The 22,729-nt window shown below is 39.5% G+C and overlaps 1 protein-coding gene across 1 annotated transcript in view; it reads left to right on the forward strand.

Annotated features, from left to right (window-relative positions):
- Window positions 1–22,729, forward strand: part of oatx (organic anion transporter X) — a 144,364-nt gene that overhangs the window by 110,988 nt on the left and 10,647 nt on the right. Inside the window, exons 11-12 of the mRNA XM_034177548.1 lie at window positions 12,942–13,101; window positions 13,191–13,299. Of these exons, the coding sequence (XP_034033439.1) occupies window positions 12,942–13,101; window positions 13,191–13,299 (269 nt within the window). The remainder of the gene's footprint in view (window positions 1–12,941; window positions 13,102–13,190; window positions 13,300–22,729) is intronic.

The following is a 22,729-nucleotide window of genomic DNA, read 5'->3' on the forward strand; positions in this document are numbered from 1 at the left end:
CTCTCTCTCTCACACACACACACACACACACACACACACACACACACACACACACACACACACACACACACACACACACACACACAGAATCTCTCTCTGTGCTTGGCTTCCGTTCTGTGCTCTCTCTTCAGCTCACCTCTTTTTCAGTTTGTATGATATTTAAAGTTACTTGGTGAACTTGTTTTGTATTGTACGCGGTGCTTTTGACAAGACAGAGCTGAAAATGGCTCATGTCATGTCGGTCACTGCCTCCACTCCGGTCGTTTTTTTTTTAAAACCGTTTGCTCTTCATTTTGTTGATGATATGAAGTCAGTTGGAAAACTTTGCTCTAACTGAACACGGTGTTTTTGAAAAGAATACAGTGAACAAGGCTGACATATTATTTCCCTGTTTGCCATCACTGGATGTTTGCATGAATCATCAATTTCACACAGATAATTAGAAAATAAACAGTCTTACAGACCATTTACACATGTAGCTGAACACACAAAGTAGCCTATATTAATATTTTTGTCTGACACTCTCTCACTGCAGTTCATAAAAGTAAATTGGTCAGTAGAACAACCTCTCTCTCCCTCTCACAGTCACTCAGTCACACACACACAGACGCACATGCACACACAGACACAGACAGACACACACAGCTTAATCAATATTGTTTAACTTTGTGGAAAAAAATGCCAAGAACGTTAGGTAGTAAAAACAAACAATTGAAAAAAATCACAGTTTGATTGTAAAATAAAAAAGGAAGTTATATTGAGTATGACAACTCTTGTTCATGTATACTTAGCAGTTCATAATTTCCTACTACAATGAATGTCAGTTCTGAGGCTGTTCTGTTATTCATTCATACACTTAACATTCATGTTCTGAGTTTATAAAAAACCTTGTTCTGTAAAATAGTTCCTTTATTATTGTGATCAAAAACATATACATGTTCTGAGTTTATAAAAAAAAACAAAACTTGTTCTATAAAATAGTTCCTTTATTATTGTGATCAAAAACATGTTCATGTTCTGAGTTTATTAAAAAAAAACTTGTTCTATAAATAGTTCCTTTATTATTGTGATCAAAAACATATTCATGTTCTGAGTTTATTAAAAAAACTTGTTCTATAAATAGTTCCTTTATTATTGTGATCAAAAACATATTCATGTTCTGAGTTTATTAAAAAAAACTTGTTCTATAAATAGTTCCTTTATTATTGTGATCAAAAACATATTCATGTTATGAGTTTATTAAAAAAAACTTGTTCTATAAATAGTTCCTTTATTATTGTGATCAAAAACATATTCATGTTCTGAGTTTATTAAAAAAACTTGTTCTATAAATAGTTCCTTTATTATTGTGATCAAAAACATATTCATGTTCTGAGTTTATTAAAAAAAACTTGTTCTATAAATAGTTCCTTTATTATTGTGATCAAAAACATGTTCATGTTCTGAGTTTATTAAAAAAAAACTTGTTCTATAAATAGTTCCTTTATTATTGTGATCAAAAACATATTCATGTTCTGAGTTTATTAAAAAAAACTTGTTCTATAAATAGTTCCTTTATTATTGTGATCAAAAACATGTTCATGTTCTGAGTTTATTAAAAAAAACTTGTTCTATAAATAGTTCCTTTATTATTGTGATCAAAAACATGTTCATGTTCTGAGTTTATTAAAAAAACTTGTTCTATAAATAGTTCCTTTACTATTGTGATCAAAAACATGTTCATGTTCTGAGTGTCAGGCTTTGGGTCCTGTTTGCTGCTTTCCTAGTTTTGGTTTGCTTATTTTGTTTTGTCTTTTGCTGGGGTTTTTTTTTTCCTGTTTGGATCTGTCTGTCGCTTTCTCTGTTGTCTGTCTGTGTTTTCTGGTGGTGGGTGTGTCCTTCTCCCTGGCCACTCCTTCTTTCTGGGGTGTTCCACACACACCTGCTCTCAATCTGTACCTCATCACCTGGGTGTACATAAGCTCCTTTGTTTGCCTCATTTCTTCACCAGATTGTTGCGCCTTGTGCCTACTCTCCAGCTCTGTATTGTATTCTTGTCCTGCCTGCTTCACGTGTGTTATGACGACCTGCCTGTATCCTCGACTGCGCCTACTGCCTGATGTTTGTGTTTGTATTACTCTTGTTGGACTGCCTTTCCGTGTACCGAACCTCGTTTACTGTTTCAGTAAACTGCTGTGTCTTAAGCCTGGTTTACACAACAGGTTTTTAAAATTATCTTTAGGTTTCCAAAACCTGAGAAAGCACACATGTAAAGATAAAAAATCATAGCTCTAACAGGTTTGGTCGTACAGTGTTTAGTGTTCAGCCACACGGTAATAACAACAACACCACACACGAACAGATTTCACACACGAACATTTAGAGTTCAGACAGGAAATCTCGCAAAATCTCTTGAGATTAAACGTGACTTCAGAGTAAACAAATGGAGGTACTTTGTGGACTATTTAAAACAGAGGGGAAAACACAAAAAGAAAAAGAAAAGGTGTTCTTTAAAGGAGTGGATACAGCGCGACCACCGGACTTTCTGGTAAGTCAGAACAGCTGTTTTGATTTTATTTTCCACTCTGTACGTCCGTCACCTCGCTTTCTGATTGGCTGCATGTCACATTCAGCAGGCTGTGTGCTCGTTTGTGGTCAGAGGACACAACACACGCTGCGATATCGGGCCAAAAAAATCCAACATGTTGAATATCCCCGATTTGCGATTGGAGCGCTCCTGATGCCCTTTCGAGCAGATCAGAGTGCTCTGAACACACCACACACGGCAGGAATATCTGATAAGATTATCTTTGACGTTATCACGATTGTCGGGGCGTCCTTAAGATTGTCAGAAGGGGAAGATCGGGTCCGATACCGGCCTAATTATCCTGCCGTGTGAACCAGGCTTTACAGAGCTTGTTGTCAGAGTCCTGCATTTGAGTCCAGCCTATTCCGCCCTTCAGACCTTTCACTGAGTTTATAAAAAACATGTTCTATAAAATAGTTCCTTTATTATTGTGATCAAAAACATATTCATGTTCTGAGTTTATTAAAAAAAACTTGTTCTATAAAATAGTTCCTTTATTATTGTGATCAAAACCATGTTCATGTTCTGAGTTTATAAAAAAACTTGTTCTATAAAATAGTTTCTTTACTATTGTGATCAAAAACATGTTCATGTTCTGAGTTTATAAAAAAAACTTGTTCTCTAAAATAGTTCCTTTACTATTGTGATCAAAAACATGAAAATTCAGTAAGGTATATTTTATATATTATATTCCAATTCTAAGGTGGAACTATGCCAGTATACAAAGGTATATCTAAAAAGGAAGAGTAAAATAGGAGAGTAGAAAAGAGTAGAGTAGACCCACTGCCTGGTCTTGAGAACCAGGGATGGTAGGTTGAAAAGCTTTTTTATCCCATCGGAACTCTCCCTATCCACCCAAGTGGCTCAAGAAAAAAGTATGTATAATATAATAAATAATAAGACATAAGACAGATAAGACATCACAGGAGAAGATTGTAGTATAGGTAATTTAGTATGTTGACTAGTAGTACAATTAAATATAGTTAGTAGGCTAAGCTATAAATCTGGTATTTTATTATAGAAAGAGAAGCTATAAGTGTGTGAGTGTATTGGTATCTATCTAAAGTAACTCTGTTAGCATACTATAGAAAAATAAAAAGTATAATCATTATGCTATCAAATGGAAACCTAAGAACTTAGGTACTATATGTTGATATCTTTAAAAGAACACATAAACTGATGAATCATTAAAAATCTACATGATGTAAAATGAAACTGTAAACAAAAATTAGCTAGTTATAGTAGAAGAGCTAAATTAGCCATTAATAAGCCAACCGTACCCAGCAAGCTAACACGATAAACAAAAACGGTAATTAGGGTATAAAGTATAATAGTGTAGTTAAACCTACAGTAATGGTATTAACAAATACATATAAAATAAATGTGGACAAAAGTATGAATTACATGTTCATGTTCTGAGTTTATAAAAAACTTGTTCTAAAAAATAGTTCCTTTACTATTGTGATCAAAAACATGTTCATGTTCTGAGTTTATAAAAAACTTGTTGTATAAAATAGTTCCTTTACTATTGTGATCAAAAACATGTTCTTATTCTGAGTTTATAAAAAACTTGTTGTATAAAATAGTTCCTTTACTATTGTGATCAAAAACATGTTCTTATTCTGAGTTTATAAAAAACTTGTTGTATAAAATAGTTCCTTTACTATTGTGATCAAAAACATGTTCTTATTCTGAGTTTATAAAAAACTTGTTGTATAAAATAGTTCCTTTACTATTGTGATCAAAAACATGTTCTTATTCTGAGTTTATAAAAAACTTGTTGTATAAAATAGTTCCTTTACTATTGTGATCAAAAACATGTTCTTATTCTGAGTTTATAAAAAACTTGTTGTATAAAATAGTTCCTTTACTACTGTGATCAAAAACATGTTCATGTTCTGAGTTTATAAAAAACTTGTTCTCTAAAATAGTTCCTTTACTATTGTGATCAAAAACATGTTCATGTACTGATTTATAAAAAACTTGTTCTATAAAATAGTTCCTTTACTATTGTGATCAAAAACATGTTCTTATTCTGAGTTTATAAAAAACTTGTTGTATAAAATAGTTCCTTTACTACTGTGATCAAAAACATGTTCATGTTCTGAGTTTATAAAAAACTTGTTCTCTAAAATAGTTCCTTTACTACTGTGATCAAAAACATGTTCATGTTCTGAGTTTATAAAAAACTTGTTCTATAAAATAGTTCCTTTGCTATTGTGATCAAAAACATTGAATCTCAATTTTGAGGCTGTAATGTAAATAGTTTTCAAATAAACAATACATATAGCAACTTCTGATCAATCCATATCAATTACAGACTTAAAATAATGCACTAATTTAAGCCCCAGCCATTTTGGGTTAAACCACACCCACTTCCAGTTTAGGCCACGGCCACTCCAAGTACAGATACAGATAATTTAGATGGTTGAACAGATACAGATAGTGGTGTACTCGCTCATCCTTATTGATAAACTTTATTGTTTTTCTGCAAATATTTGCTCATTTTGAAATGGATGCCTGCAACACATTTCAAAAAAGCTGGGACAGTGGTATGTTTACCACTGTGTTACATCACCTTTCCTTCTAACAACACTCAATAAGCGTTTGGGAACTGAGGACACTAATTGTTGAAGCTTTGTAGGTGGAATTCTTTCCCATTCTTGCTTGATGTATGACTTCAGTTGTTCAACAGTTCAGGGTCTCTGTTGTCGTATTTTGCACTTCATAATGCGCCACCCATTTTCAGAGGGCAACAGGTCTGGACTGCAGGCAGGCCAGTCTAGTGCCTGCACACTCACAACAATAAAAAAAAAAACCCACACTAACTGATTTCCAACTTTAAAAATCACAAACCCCAACATTGCTGATTCCCCTTGAATGCGCCACAACCCGGGCCCAAGCACACGCACCTCACACGTCACAATGAACCTCACTGCTAATTAGACCTCACCTAATTAGATCAACTAGATAGGGAGGTGCCAGTGTGTGAACAATTTTACAGACTAGTAGCAATTGTATGTCTATGGCACAATCGTAGTCATGGTGTGGAGGTAAGGATGTGGCTTTGCTCTTGCGAAACACTTGAATGAGATCATAACACGCCAGGACCCAGGCGAGATTGGAGTTGAACATAGGCTGGGAATCCAGACGTCCTACAAGACAGGTGTTAGTACACATGGGATACCAAGAGCTAATTTGTCCATCAGTCCAATTGAAGTTAGGATCGTGTTGTTTAAGATAGGGCTGCCCCAAAATAGCTATCAAAACGTGAAAACTAATAGCTTCGGAATGATTTTCAGGCACTATTAATTGAACTGATTTGAACCGGTTGGTAATCTGTCCCAAAGCACTGCCATCCACAGCATTAACCACCAGAGGGTGTGAGAGGTGATACAACTTTAGGTGTGGGGTCCTAGTGAGAGAAGAATGCAAAAGATTAGGGTCTGAACCTGAGTCAATGGACACCGGAACAATCACGTTATGAGGTTAGTTTTGTTGCAATCATATTTTGAGCAGAAGCAGAAGTGATCAAATTTTGACTCATCTGTACGGTTGGCTTAAACTGAGTGGATGCAGCCCTGACCTGGCCACCAGAGATCATGTGACCCTGCTGACGACAGCAGAAACAGTCCCTCCTCCCAACATCAACAATGCTCCTCTGTGGAGAGGAGAGTGTGTCCCACCTGTATTGGCTCCTCAGTGTTGCTACGAGACGGATTAGAGCTGGAGCGGACTGGTTCTGTGGAATGTAAAGGCAGTGTGGTCGAACTGTTGCAGAGAGTCCGGGTCTCCTACTGGGGTCGGTCTGACATCCTCCTGTCTGCCTTGATGGCCAGCACGATGAGCGTATCCAGGTCCTCAGGGAGCTCTACAGCGATCAACTAATCACATCCCAGACGTGATCAGCAAGTCCTTGAAATACTGTTAAAGCCACGAGATTCCACTCACTCTTAGTGGCCAGACGTCTATGGTGTAATCAGACACCCTACATGCGCCCTGCTTCAGCTTCATAAGAATTCAAGTCGTCTTTCACTCTGGAGATGTATGATGGAACACTTGTAAAGCCGTGGTGAAAGAACAGCGATCGACAGGATTGTGACTGCCTGCTCCATTCAGCTGTTGACCAGACAGCTGTCTGCACAGTAATACGACAAATCATGAATGCAACATTTGTCCTTTCAGACGGAAACATTGATGACATGAGAAGAAAATAAGAAGACATTAGACATGTGATTAAACCATTACTTAAGAAACCTAATCTTGACCCTAGTGTATTGAAAAACTATCGGCTGATATCAAATCTATCATTTTGCTCTAAAATTCTGGAAAAAGTGGTGTCACGGCAGCTCGTGGACTATCTTACTGAGAATAATCTCTTTGAGCCACTGCAGTCTGCTTTTAGAAAATATCATTCCACAGAGACGGCTCTCACTAAAGTAGTGAATGATCTGCTTACAATGGATTCAGACCACGGCAGTTCTGGTGCTGTTAGATCTCAGTGCTGCATTTGTGGATCATCATATTCTACTTCATAGGTTGGAGAATAATTTTGTGATTACTGGGAGTGCCCTTGCACGGTTGACGTCATACTTGACCAGTCATTCTCACTGTGTTTTGTACAATAACACTACCTCTAACTATAGTGACATGAAATTTGGGATTCCACAGGGGTCCATCTTAGGCCCCCTGCTTTTCTCCCTTGATATATCACCCCTTGTGCACATATTGCGGCGTTTTGGGATTACCTTCCATTGCTATGCTGATGATACTGTTATACATGCCAATAACTGCTGGTAATCTCATCCACATAAAGTCCTTAGAAGATTGTCTTGCAACAGTGAGAAGCTGGATGTCTAGAAACTTCCTACTTTTACACTCTGATAAGACTGATGGTTCTTGGTCCAATGAGACATTGGCATCAATTTGACCAGTTAACGCTCAGCCTGGGCTTGTGTGTCATACATCACTCTGACAAAGTGAGGGACCTTGGTGTAATTTTTGATCCTACATTGTCCTTTGACCTCTGCATTAGAAATATTACGAGGACTGCTTTCTTCCACCTGTGAAATATAGTGAAGACTTGTCCCATCCTGACTATGGCTGATGCTGAGACCCTGATTCATGCATTTGTCTCTTCTACATTGGATGACTGCAATGTTCTATTTTCTGGTTTACCTCAATCCAGCATTAGGGCTCTCCAATTGGTTCAAAATGCTGCTCTCAGACTTTTGACAGGAAGCAGAAAGTTTGACCACATTACACCCATTTTGGTGTCACTTCACTGGCTTCCTGTCCCAGTAAGATCAGATTTTAAGGTTCTGCTACTAGCCTATAAAATTGTTCACAGACTGGCACCTCCCTACTTAGCTGATCTAATTAAACCCGACATACCGGCCCGCGCTTTGTATTCTCAGGGTGCAGGACTATTTTGTGTCCCTAGGGTGAATAAAAAGTCTATGGGTCATAGAGCTTTCTCTTATCGTGCCCCTGTTCTGTGGAATGATCTCCCTGCATCAATAAAACAGTCAGATTCTGCGGAGACTTTCAAGTCCAAATTTAAGGCACGCCTATTTTCCCTTTCATATGGGTAGCATACCGGCATAGTATCTTACTATGCTTTTTACCCTTTTAAATTAATTTTATTTATTTATTTATTTTACAGGAACATTGTACAACAAATGTGTTCCACAGACCAGATTTAGCTACAAGCTAATTTTCATCTGGCAGAAGCAAGAAACAGCAGGTCACAATATACAAAATACGACAAAATAAAAATAGATAAAACCCCCATATTTTATTAGTAAACGGAGTGTACCACAGACTCAACTTTACATATATTCTGGGTCTTTTAGTGAAGCTTAGGGCTAGTGGCCGGCAATCACCTTAGTATTTCTTCTGTTCTTGTTGCTTAATGCTGATAAATTATACTGTATTTCTTGTCTTTCTGATGCCTGATTCTGTTTTTCTCTCTAAGGTGCAACTCCATCCAGAGATGGGAGTTGTATTTGTACTGGAGACCCTCCTGTCCTGTGCACCAACAGCATTTCCTGTATATTCATTTTGTGAATTGTTCTGTAATTTGTGTCTGTATCATGGCCCAAGCAGTGGGTCATCCCTTTGAGTCTGGTCTGCTTGAGGGTTCTTCCTCAAATCTTGGCCTTTGGATAACGTGCTAAACTTGGCGCACAGTGTGGCTAACCAGTCTTCTTGTTGCGCAAACTATTGGCTGTGAGCACGCACTGCCAATTGAAAAATGTTAAATTGATTGCATTTATCTAGCTATTTTCCATCTGTATCAGATGCTCAAGGCCCTTTACCATAATGCCTCACATTCACCCCAGTGTCAGGCTGCTGCCACACAAGGTGCTCACTACAATAGCAATAGAGGATTAAGGACCTTGCCCAAGGGCCCTTAGTGATTTTCTGGTCATGTTGGGATTTGAACCAAGGATCCTCTGGCCCATCACCTTAACCACTAGACCATCACCTCCAGGGTCTGAGCCAACTGCATCCATAACAGGCCAGATCATTCTATCAGGATTCATAACACAAAACTGCAGAGAAAGGGCTGGAGATGAAGACACACATGGGAAGACAGAGTCAAGAGAGGCTGAAATACGGAGTGTGGTGAGTGAGTGATGATGAACAGGTGCACAGGAAAGGTCCAAAGCAGGGCATGGAAAACAGAAAGGGAACTGCCCACCACCAAACACCTATGTGACAGACAAGAGAAAGCAATGAAACAAACCCAAAGCAAAAATGTAAAGTAAAGGACAACCATAACCCACAACATATGATAAAATCCCCAATCCATGAACCATCCATGAACACTCCTGAACCATTTAAGGACCAACACTGGCCAAAAAGAAAAAACTCATGGAAATTTTCTTTGGCTGGATACATGTCATTTGTGAGGCATTATTTTTGTTAGTAAGGGATCTGGATTCCTGCTTTTCCTAAGCCATTCTTAACCCTCTGGAGTTGAATTATGCGCCCTCGCGTAAAAAGTCACATGGCCTAATTAAGTGGACATAACAATCAATGCTGCACTCTTGAGGCTCCCTTTAAATGCATGTTGAATGTGGAGATGCCTTTATAGCACTTTTTAAATTTTGTTAATAGGCCTAGTATAACTTGACTTATGAGTATTTTTACTCCATGCATTTTCATGAATATTATTGTCATTTTTCACTGCGTTTTTATGTACACACACGCAACCAAAAGGATAATTTCCTTCTGTACTGCAGCAGCAACAGTGGTGGGAAGAAATATGACTCCTTCTTCCTCATTGGTTGGCTGGCTCATGAATTTTCCACCAATCAGAAGTCACTAACCCCACGTGTGTTTGATCAGAGCCCACCCACCCCAATGTAGGTCTGATTGTGTGTGTGTGTGTTTTCTCTTTGTTACTGGTGGAAAGCGTGTGTGGTTAGTGTTTTGTTGTTTGGGGTTTTTTGTAAAAAATTATGCATTTTATGAATGTGGAGGAAGCGCTTCAGTTATGTTTTGAACTAGAGGAAGACGGAGCGCGCAGCGCATCATCAGAGTCTGAAACAGACAGTGACGATTCTGGTCATGAAAGAGATGATCCCTCTTCTGTTTGGGAGGAGCAACCAAAGCAGGTGGATCCACCAACGTGCGCACGGAGATCTGAAGAGAGGGTCGGAACTTGCGCTTCTGTTTCGTGATCCAGATCTCCACTCGGACATGCAGCAGAGATGCCCCAGCACTGACTGCTGGAACACAGAGGAGGATGCAGACAGTGGTCCAGCAGTAAGTAGATTTCAGCCTCAGAGAATACCAGGAGTCCAGGTTGATACACTTTCCACCCAAAGTCCAAAAGACCATTTTCTTTTGTTTTGTTTTTTTTGTTTGTTTTTTTGCAACTTTTAGAACAATTTGCACCAACACCAATAAAATTGCTGCAAAAAACAAGGCATTAGGGACAAAAATACAACTGGACAGACATTGAAAAGATCTGTACAAATTTTTTGGACTTCTGATATACATGCTGCCGGTGTCACTGCCAAGTCTCCATGGACTACTGGAAACAAAGTCATATTTTGTCTGTGCCCTTTCCAGTGAAAGTAATGTCCAGAGACAGATTTAGACTGATATTCTGGAACATCCATCTAAGTCATCCAGATGAGGATGTAGAAAATGACAGAAAAATGGAACAGCAGGTCATGACAAACTGTTTCGCGTCAGGCCTCTTTATGATGACATCCTCAGTGCCTGCCAGGTTTATTACCACCCGAGGAGGGAGCTGGCAGTGGAAGAAAGGATGGTGGCAACGAAGGCAAAAACTGGAATGACACAATATTTGAAGGTCAAGCCAAAATGGGGCATAAAACTTTTTGTTGGCTGTTTCAAGAAATGGCTACACACTCAAGTTCACTATTTACACTGGCAAGACTGACCACAAGTGAGCATGGGCTGTCTTACGATGTGGTCATGAACCTGATCCAGCCATCCTCGCTTGGTACTGGGTACCACATTTACATGGACAATTTTTACACGAGTCCCAAACTGTTCATGGACCTGGCTAACATGAAGTTTGGGGCATGTGGCACATACAGGGAGAACAGACGAGGATGCCCCAGAGGGAGGGCAAATGCTCTCACAAAAAAATCTGACAGAGGATCTATAAGATGGATAAGAGAGGGGCCTCTGATGTTTGTAAAGTGGATGGACACACAGGAGGTGTCTGTGTGCTCCACCATCCATCATGCATTTTCCGGTGAGACAGTGTGGAGTAGGGTGAAAGATGTGAAGGATGGACGCTGGACAGTGAGAGACATTCCCTGTTCTACCCCAGTGTTGGCTTATAATAAAAACATGGGTGCAGTCGACCTATCTGACCAGCTCATCCAGTACTACTCCACCCATCTGAAAACTCCACGCTGGTACAGGACAGTGTTGCGCACTTCCTTGACATTGCAACAACAAATGCATTCATCTTGCATTGTGAGATCAGCAGTTTCAAGCAAGTGCAGCCCATGACACACAAGGACTTTATGGTGGAGCTGGTGTGTCAACTGTGTGGCACAGACAAGACAGGTGTCCCACAGCACAGGAACCAGAACCATGTTCCTGTGCCAATTATGACAGGCACAGATCCTCGCCAAAAAGCCACAGAAGGCAGACTGAGGTGCCAACGGTGCCTTCAGGTGGACAACAAGAGGAGTGACTCACCATGGAAGTGTCAGGCCTGTGATGTGCCCGTCTGTGTTGTGTTGGGACAGGAATCGATTTATTTATTTTTTTTTTTTGAGTGGCACAAATAGTTTGTGTTGCATCTTATTTTGACATCTGATTGTTTTCTAAATAGTTTAGCATTAGCATTTCCTGCACTGTATGTTTTTGAAATTCTAAATCTTATTGTGAAATCTGACTGTTTTGTAAATAATTGTACAAAAAAAATGTCTGAAGCGTTTCCTGCATTTATGTAAATATTTGTATTTAACTGTTGTTTTGGCTACATTTGTACAAGTTTTGGAAATGTACAATTTATATTTACATTTGAAGTTATGAAAATGGTTTGTTAAACAAGTTTGTGGTTTTCATAGTCCAAAAAATTTTTTTCTATTTGGATTTTATGTTTTTTGTGTGATTTCTGGTTCACTGTGTTAATACATTCAGTCAGAATAAATGAGAAACTGCAAAGTCACACAGGTGAAGTTGTGCTGAAAAAATGGCACCTAACAAGGCCAGGTAAACACTTTTTAAAGTTAAATTATAAAGGTCAAACCAAAAGTAGTCAAAAACGGCCAGTTATACCCTGGAATCCAGAGGGTTAATGATGTCATTTAATGTATTTTATTTTTTAATTGTACTGGTCCCTGATGATCTGCATTCATGGCTTTGATGTCCATGTCAACTGGACATGTATCTGCAGGAAGTGCCTAAAACTGTCAATTATTTTTCTGTTTTTGTATATTTTTTGCTCCCTTTGTTTTCATTAAATACTTTATATAAAAGCTTTTTTTTTTTTCTTTTACTTGGACCTTTGACATGTTTAATGGAAATCCTGTTGGAATGTCTTTTTGTGGCTTTATGTTGTGTAATGCAACTGGCCCCATGATTACTTTGGGGTCACACAGACATTCTGTCCCTTAAGGTCACGGATACCTTTGGTTCTAGCTTTGTGGTTAAAGCCTCTGACCCCAGAGACTGAGTTTGAGGCCAGTTTATGGTTCTTTGTTGTCCAGTTTGGTGCTTTTAGCTCCTTTGGTGTTCCTGTCAGCTTTGAACTCAAGTTGATTTGGTTCCCTCAGGATGTGATGGTGTCAGACAGTTTCAGTGGTTTTGATTTGTTCTTTGACATAGACATTGATTTTTACTGCAGTCTTCTCTTCCTTGTTGGTTTCAGGTGAGCATCTACCTGATGCAGCTGATCTTTGGAGCTGTTGATATTCCTGCCAAAGTCTTTGCTCTGTGGACACTCAGTTACCTGGGCCGCCGGGTGTCCCAGACTATCTGCCTTTTCCTCTCGGGCCTTGTCATATTTGCCAACATCTTTGTCCCAGCTGGTGGGTAACATCAGTGTAAATGGTTATTTAAGTTACTGGTTGCTAGTTAGTGTAACCTCAACAAATCAGTTTTTCTCAAATGTCCTCAGACTTGCAGATGGTCAGAACCACTCTAGCGTGTCTTGGCAAAGGTTTTACCTCAGCATCCTTCACTACAGTCTATCTATACACCGGAGAGCTGTACCCCACCGTAATCAGGTGAGACAGGCTACACACTCTGCAATGGACTCTGGGTGTCCTCTGAGGTAACTGTGGACTGGTTCACATTTACTGGGTAGAGATGCACCAGGATTTAGGAACAACCACACGATATTGTTGTCAAGACTCAGATATCGGTTTCGGACGCCCTACGCAGTGAGACCATTATGTATATAGATATTAACATGGGCTTTATTAAATGGGTATCCACAGAGTCCCCCTGTCAAATATTTGTGTTCTACCAAGAATTTGTGTTGCTTATACGGATATTTAAAGTTCCCTGAAAAGCCTTCAGTTAATTCAAAATGCTGCAGCAAGAGTACTGACAGGGACTAGAAGGAGAGAGCATATTTCATCCATATTGGCCTCTCTTCATTGGCTCCCTGTTAATTCCAGAATAGAATTTAAAATTCTTCTTCTTACTTATAAGGTTTTGAATAATCAGGTCCCATCTTATCTTAGGGACCTCATAGTACCATATCACCCCAATAGAGCGCTTCGCTCTCAGACTGCAGGCTTACTTGTAGTTCCTAGGGTTGTAAAAGTAGAATGGGAGGCAGAGCCTTCAGCTTTCAGGCTCCTCTCCTGTGGAACCAGCTCCCAATTCAGATCAGGGAGACAGACAGGGAGTGTTTCTTTCTCTTTTTGCTCTGTATGCACCACTCTGCATTTAATCATTAGTGATCGATCTCTGCTCCCCTCCACAGCATGTCTTTTTCCTGGTTCTCTCCCTCAGCCCCAACCAGTCCCAGCAGAAGACTGCCCCTCCCTGAGCCTGGTTCTGCTGGAGGTTTCTTCCTGTTAAAAGGGAGTTTTTCCTTCCCACTGTAGCCAAGTGCTTGCTCACAGGGAGTCGTTTTGGCCGTTGGGGTTTTTCCGTAATTATTGTATGGCTTTGCCTTACAATATAAAGCACCTTGGGGCAACTGTTTGTTGTGATTTGGTGCTATATAAATAAAATTTATTCGATTTGATGTTTCTTACCACCTGGCATTATTCTGCCACTAGCTCTTGTGCCGCTGTCAAGCATGGGCTGATTCCTTCTGTTATGTTTCTCCAAGGGTTCATGATTGTTAACATCTTGCAGGCTGTAAGACTTCATTACAGTTGGTGCTTTCAGTAACGCGTTACTCTAATCTGACCACTTTTTTAGTAACGAGTAATCTAACGCGTTAATCTTTCCAAATCAGTAATCAGATTAAAGTTACTTCTCCATGTCACTGTGCGTTACTATTATTTTTCATTGTGGGTCGATAGCAGCATTAAACTTGGTCTGTGGGCAGGAGGTCGGGGTTCGACTGAACTGCCCACTTTAAGCGAGCTGTGAGCTTTTCATCCACGGTTTTTTGCAGCTGCTCGACGCGTCCTCACCTCTTAAAGCGCGGTGACAACAGCACACCTGCACTGAGCTTTACAAAGACATTTTTATACTTTTTTCCCTCCTTTATTTAGAATTCTGAGCTGAGTCGCTCCGTATCGTCTCGTTAAAAACAGCTGATCCTCCGCGACGTGTCAACAACTAACACTATTTTCCACTCAAATGCACCTAAACTCTCTTTCTGAGGACCGCATGATGTGAAAACACAATAAAACTTTCTTACCTGTAGATCTGGTCATGTTTTCTGCATAAATAAATGTTATCCATTCTTTGTGCTCAAACACCAAAGCAGGGGCGAATCCAGATGGAATGGGGGCGTGGGGCAGGGATGTGCCCCCCTCACAACACCCCTAGATTAAAGGTCCAGTTTTGAAGCCTTTTTTTACAACTACTAATACTACTTAAAATAATAATAATTTCGACAAGTAAAATATTTAAAGAGAATTTAAATGTTAGAAAAATGCTAGAATGAATTTAATAGTTACATTTATAAACAATGTAGGTTCGAAATTGCAAGTTTTACTGTTACAGTGCTGTCAACAGTTAAATATGAGGTCAAGAAAGAGGTCTTTATTTTACTTTTTATAAAACAAATATTTATTTTCATTAAAGTCAAGAAAGGGTGACTATCAATCAATCAATCAATCAATTTTTTTTATATAGCGCCAAATCACAACAAACAGTTGCCCCAAGGCGCTTTATATTGTAAGGCAAGGCCATACAATAATTATGTAAAACCCCAACGGTCAAAACGACCCCCTGTGAGCAAGCACTTGGCTACAGTGGGAAGGAAAAACTCCCTTTTAACAGGAAGAAACCTCCAGCAGAACCAGGCTCAGGGAGGGGCAGTCTTCTGCTGGGACTGGTTGGGGCTGAGGGAGAGAACCAGGAAAAAGACATGCTGTGGAGGGGAGCAGAGATCGATCACTAATGATTAAATGCAGAGTGGTGCATACAGAGCAAAAAGAAAAAGAAACAGTGCATCATGGGAACCCCCCAGCAGTCTACGTCTATAGCAGCATAACTAAGGGATGGTTCAGGGTCACCTGATCCAGCCCTAACTATAAGCTTTAGCAAAAGGAAAGTTTTAAGCCTAATCTTAAAAGTAGAGAGGGTGTCTGTCTCCCTGATCTGAATTGGGAGCTGGTTCCACAGGAGAGGAGCCTGAAAGCTGAAGGCTCTGCCTCCCATTCTACTCTTACAAACCCTAGGAACTACAAGTAAGCCTGCAGTCTGAGAGCGAAGCGCTCTATTGGGGTAATATGGTACTACGAGGTCCCTAAGATAAGATGGGACCTGATTATTCAAAACCTTATAAGTAAGAAGAAGAATTTTAAATTCTATTCTAGAATTAACAGGAAGCCAATGAAGAGAGGCCAATATGGGTGAGATATGCTCTCTCCTTCTAGTCCCCGTCAGTACTCTAGCTGCAGCATTTTGAATTAACTGAAGGCTTTTTAGGGAACTTTTAGGACAACCTGATAATAATGAATTACAATAGTCCAGCCTAGAGGAAATAAATGCATGAATTAGTTTTTCAGCATCACTCTGAGACAAGACCTTTCTGATTTTAGAGATATTGCGTAAATGCAAAAAAGCAGTCCTACATATTTGTTTAATATGCACTTTGAATGACATATCCTGATCAAAAATGACTCCAAGATTTCTCACAGTATTACTAGAGGTCAGGGTAATGCCATCCAGAGTAAGGATCTGGTTAGACACCATGTTTCTAAGATTTGTGGGGCCAAGTACAATAACTTCAGTTTTATCTGAGTTTAAAAGCAGGAAATTAGAGGTCATCCATGTCTTTATGTCTGTAAGACAATCCTGCAGTTTAGCTAATTGGTGTGTGTCCTCTGGCTTCATGGATAGATAAAGCTGGGTATCATCTGCGTAACAATGAAAATTTAAGCAATACCGTCTAATAATACTGCCTAAGGGAAGCATGTATAAAGTGAATAAAATTGGTCCTAGCACAGAACCTTGTGGAACTCCATAATTAACTTTAGTCTGTGAAGAAGATTCCCCATTTACATGAACAAATTGTAATCTATTAGACAAATATGATTCAAACCACCGCAGCGCAGTGCCTTTAATACCTATGGCATGCTCTAATCTCTGTAATAAAATTTTATGGTCAACAGTATCAAAAGCAGCACTGAGATCTAACAGAACAAGCACAGAGATGAGTCCACTGTCCGAGGCCATAAGAAGATCATTTGTAACCTTCACTAATGCTGTTTCTGTACTATGATGAATTCTAAAACCTGACTGAAACTCTTCAAATAGACCATTCCTCTGCAGATGATCAGTTAGCTGTTTTACAACTACCCTTTCAAGAATTTTTGAGAGAAAAGGAAGGTTGGAGATTGGCCTATAATTAGCTAAGATAGCTGGGTCAAGTGATGGCTTTTTAAGTAATGGTTTAATTACTGCCACCTTAAAAGCCTGTGGTACATAGCCAACTAACAAAGATAGATTGATCATATTTAAGATCGAAGCATTAAATAATGGTAGGGCTTCCTTGAGCAGCCTGGTAGGAATGGGGTCTAATAAACATGTTGATGGTTTGGATGAAGTAACTAATGAGAATAACTCAGACAGAACAATCGGAGAGAAAGAGTCTAACCAAATACCGGCATCACTGAAAGCAGCCAAAGATAACGATACGTCTTTGGGATGGTTATGAGTAATTTTTTCTCTAATAGTTAAAATTTTGTTAGCAAAGAAAGTCATGAAGTCATTACTAGTTAAAGTTAATGGAATACTCAGCTCAATAGAGCTCTGACTCTTTGTCAGCCTGGCTACAGTGCTGAAAAGAAACCTGGGGTTGTTCTTATTTTCTTCAATTAGTGATGAGTAGAAAGATGTCCTAGCTTTACGAAGGGCTTTTTTATAGAGCAACAGACTCTTTTTCCAGGCTAAGTGAAGATCTTCTAAATTAGTGAGACGCCATTTCCTCTCCAACTTACGGGTTATCTGCTTTAAGCTACGAGTTTGTGAGTTATACCACGGAGTCAGACACTTCTGATTTAAAGCTCTCTTTTTCAGAGGAGCTACAGCATCCAAAGTTGTCTTCAATGAGGATGTAAAACTATTGACGAGATACTCTATCTCCCTTACAGAGTTTAGGTAGCTACTCTGCACTGTGTTGGTATATGGCATTAGAGAACATAAAGAAGGAATCATATCCTTAAACCTAGTTACAGCGCTTTCTGAAAGACTTCTAGTGTAATGAAACTTATTCCCCACTGCTGGGTAGTCCATCAGAGTAAATGTAAATGTTATTAAGAAATGATCAGACAGAAGGGAGTTATCAGGGAATACTGTTAAGTCTTCTATTTCCATACCATAAGTCAGAACAAGATCTAAGATATGATTAAAGTGGTGGGTGGACTCATTTACTTTTTGAGCAAAGCCAATAGAGTCTAATAATAGATTAAATGCAGTGTTGAGGCTGTCATTCTCAGCATCTGTGTGGATGTTAAAATCGCCCACTATAATTATCTTATCTGAGCTAAGCACTAAGTCAGACAAAAGGTCTGAAAATTCACAGAGAAACTCACAGTAACGACCAGGTGGACGATAGATAATAACAAATAAAACTGGTTTTTGGGACTTCCAATTTGGATGGACAAGACTAAGAGACAAGCTTTCAAATGAATTAAAGCTCTGTCTGGGTTTTGGATTAATTAATAAGCTGGAATGGAAGATTGCTGCTAATCCTCCACCCCGGCCCGTGCTACGAGCATTCTGACAGTTAGTGTGACTCGGGGGTGTTGACTCATTTAAACTAACATATTCATCCTGCTGTAACCAGGTTTCTGTTAGGCAGAATAAATCAATATGTTGATCAATTATTATATCATTTACCAACAGGGACTTAGAAGAGAGAGACCTAATGTTTAATAGACCACATTTAACTGTTTTAGTCTGTGGTGCAGTTGAAGGTGCTATATTATTTTTTCTTTTTGAATTTTTATGCTTAAATAGATTTTTGCTGGTTATTGGTAGTCTGGGAGCAGGCACCGTCTCTACGGGGATGGGGTAATGAGGGGATGGCAGGGGGAGAGAAGCTGCAGAGAGGTGTGTAAGACTACAACTCTGCTTCCTGGTCCCAACCCTGGATAGTCACGGTTTGGAGGATTTAAGAAAATTGGCCAGATTTCTAGAAATGAGAGCTGCTCCATCCAAAGTGGGATGGCTGCCGTCTCTCCTAACAAGACCAGGTTTTCCCCAGAAGCTTTGCCAATTATCTATGAAGCCCACCTCATTTTTTGGACACCACTCAGACAGCCAGCAATTCAAGGAGAACATGCGGCTAAACATGTCACTCCCGGTCTGATTGGGGAGGGGCCCAGAGAAAACTACAGAGTCCGACATTGTTTTTGCAAAGTTACACACCGATTCAATGTTAATTTTAGTGACCTCCGATTGGCGTAACCGGGTGTCATTACTGCCGACGTGAATTACAATCTTACCAAATTTACGCTTAGCCTTAGCCAGCAGTTTCAAATTTCCTTCAATGTCGCCTGCTCTGGCCCCCGGAAGACAATTGACTATGGTTGCTGGTGTCGCTAACTTCACATTTCTCAAAACAGAGTCGCCAATAACCAGAGTTTGATCCTCGGCGGGTGTATCGTCGAGTGGGGAAAAACGGTTAAAGATGTGAACGGGTTGGCGGTGTACACGGGGCTTCTGTTTAGGGCTACGCTTCCTCCTCACAGTCACCCAGTCGGCCTGCTTTCCCGGCTGCTCGGGATCTGCCAGGGGGGAACTAACGGCGGCTAAGCTACCTTGGTCCGCACCGACTACAGGGGCCTTGCTAGCTGTAGAATTTTCCACGGTGCGGAGCCGAGTCTCCAATTCGCCCAGCCTGGCCTCCAAAGCTACGAATAAGCTACACTTATTACAAGTACCATTACTGCTAAAGGAGGCCGAGGAATAACTAAACATTTCACACCCAGAGCAGAAAAGTGCGGGAGAGACAGGAGAAGCCGCCATGCTAAATCGGCTAAGAGCTAGTAGCTACGCTAAGCTAGCGGATTCCTAAAAACACGCAAAGCGAATAATGTGTAAATAATTTAGAGGTGATTCAGCAGAAGGAGTGCTTTAGTTAAGGCACGTAAAGATTACACTGGGAAACAAATCGTAATCTAGATAACTAGATCAATCTAACTGCGCAGATCAAACAGCTAACAGATACAGAAAAACACCGCTGTGCTCCGGAACAAGAAGTGATACAATACCGCAGTGAGAGCCGACCACCAGTAGAGTCAAGTAAAAAAGTAAAAAAAAAAAAAAAAATAAAAAGGTAAAAAAGTAAAAAAGTCTTGAAAAAGACTATTAGTTCAAAGTCCAAAGCAGCAGGTAGCAGTCTCTGTGTAAAGTACTATAACTTACTATAAAGTAAGTTTTGGAAAAAACAGGTATTGTCATGTTGAGGTGGCAGAGGGTTGTTGTCGGCAGCTGGGAAAGTAACTAAAAAAGTAATTAGTAATCTAACTTAGTTACTTTTACAATTGAGTAATCAGTAAAGTAACTAAGTTACTTTTTCAAGGAGTAATCAGTAATCAGTAATTGGATTACTTGTTCAAAGTAACTGTGGCAACACTGATGATTAGTTAAATTATCATGAATCGTCACTTTAAGGCGCTCATCTCAGTCACGTTGTCAGCGGTAGTCTGAAAATACACTTAACAAGTAAGAACAGAAATAAAACTACTTTGACAGGGTTAATTACTGTCGCTTACGTATTTAGAGTTTTAATAGATAGAGGTTCATGTCCCTTGTATTGTAGGTTTCTTTTAGATATGTGTCTCAGTCAAAAGCTGAGGTTTAGATGGGAGAATATATATTCCCCTTATTTTTCCATTTCTAATGGTGTTAAACAAGGTGGGGTCATGTCACCTATACTGTTTTGTGTGTATATTGATGGTTTGATGAACAAGTTGCAAAGTCTGGGTGTTGGTTGTCATATGCATGGTGTCTATGCTGGTGCATTTAGTTATGCAGAAAATATCAACTTACTGGCACCTGCAGGGCTGTACAGTGCGAGCGTTTTTTGCTCGCATATTGCGCCTAAAATTTGATTGTGCGAGGAAAAAAAATAAAACGGGCGCACGTGTGCGAGAATGTATTTCAACCCTTTCATTCGCATTTTGCTCCTAAAATAAATACAGTGGTCCCTCGCTATAAAGCGGTTCACCTTTTGCGGCCTCGCTGTTTCACGGATTTTTTTTAGTCCAATTTTGCATGCTTTTTTTTACAGTGCATTGTATTCCGCAGCCTCATCAAGCAGCCGGTCGCGACACCGTGAAGGCAGAGCATGTGCATTGTGTTCTGCGTGTCTCTTTATAAGAATCTTCTCGCCCAGAAGAAAAAACAGTGCCAGCAACTACCCATAACTGTGTTCTTCACTCGGAAAAAGACACCTGCAGCGAGGTGTGAGTCAGTGGAAAAAGGCGCGACAGCGCAGCGGCGCCAGGACGAAGAGTCGCGATCAGAGGAACTGTGAAATACTGGTCAGTCACTATTAATAATTTCTTATGTGTCCAACCTCGTAGGTTGATCGTTAAAATTAAATTCGTTAGTTCTAAAAGCCATCATAATTATTTATAGGAAAACGTTCTATTTTTATTTCTCAAACAAATGTTTGGGCCTGAAAACAGGTTGGTCTTATTTTTCTACTCAGGTTTGAACTTTGAGAGTGTTTACACACAAGAGAAAAGTGAGGAAATGTTCATGTCTGATTGAGAAAAGTGTATAAAGTGTGTAGTGAGGGGTTTTACAGCCTTAAAATGTCTATAATAATTGTAAAAAATAATGCTGGCCACTTCGCAGATTTCGCCTATTGTGGGCTATTTTTAGAATGTAACTCTCGCGATAAACGAGGGACCACTGTATATCCCATAGAGAAAACCATTCCCACATCTGTACAAATCGACAAGATTCTACAACTTAATATTTCCTTTTTTATCCTTCCCTTGTAAAATGTGACCGAGCGGGGAAATGTAGACCTCTTGTGATGACGCGGTGACATCTCAACGCACAAGCTGCACTGATTCGCTATGCTCTGATATTGGCTTGCGACTAGTTTGTGCAGTCAGATAAGCGAGCACTAGCATAGCAGCTACATTTACAACTAAAGGTGTGTGAGGAGACTAGAAAATGATTTTGTCGTACTTTCAAAGGAAACCCAAGGAACCAGGGGAGGGAACCTGGGGAGATGAGGAAAATGATGAGGAGGATCAGGAGGAGATGGCAACAGGCAGTGAAACTGGCAGTAGGTCTAGAACTACGAGCAAAGTTCATAAATTCAGATCAGACTGGGTTAAGATCTTTCCGTGGCTAGTGCATGAGGATAGCATGATGTTTTGCATATAAAAATAATGCAAGAAATACACAGCAAACAGTAATGAAATGGACAAAAGCAATGATGTAAATAATGATAGAAAAGGAAGTAAAAAACAATGAAATAAATACAACAATAGAATCATATAAAATGTGCATGTGAGTGTGGAAAATGTACTCTCTGTACAGTATGTGTCTTTGCATTAATAATAAAATTGTATCAAGAAATTTCACAGTGCTCCTAAATTTTTATCTGTGCTCCTAAATTTTTTCATTTTGGAGCACCTGTGCTCCTAGTGAAAAAGCTAAGCGTACAGGTCTGACCTAGTGTTAGTGTATTAGAATGTATGACTACAGTTTGTGAGGAGTATGCTAAAAAAAAATTGAAATTTTGTTGAAAGGCAAAAAGAGCAAGCTTATTATTTCCAAGTGTTCCGGGGCTGGATCCTGTTATTTTTGTAAATAATGTTGGTGTACCATATGTGTGCTATATACCACACAGTGTAATATCTTGCTATATCTTCCAAATTGTATGGGTATTGAGCTTCATCTTGCAAAGTGTTCTATAAAATTTATTGATAAGATGTGTAATAGTGATAATGATGTTGTATATAAGTACAATCAGCAATCTGAGCCTTGGAAGGCTCCCGTTCTATAATTGGTGCTAACAGGAGATACTGTTCATATACATTTCAG

Source organism: Thalassophryne amazonica, chromosome 9 (genome assembly GCF_902500255.1).
Source record: "Thalassophryne amazonica chromosome 9, fThaAma1.1, whole genome shotgun sequence".
Classification (NCBI taxonomy): Eukaryota; Metazoa; Chordata; class Actinopteri; order Batrachoidiformes; family Batrachoididae; genus Thalassophryne; species Thalassophryne amazonica.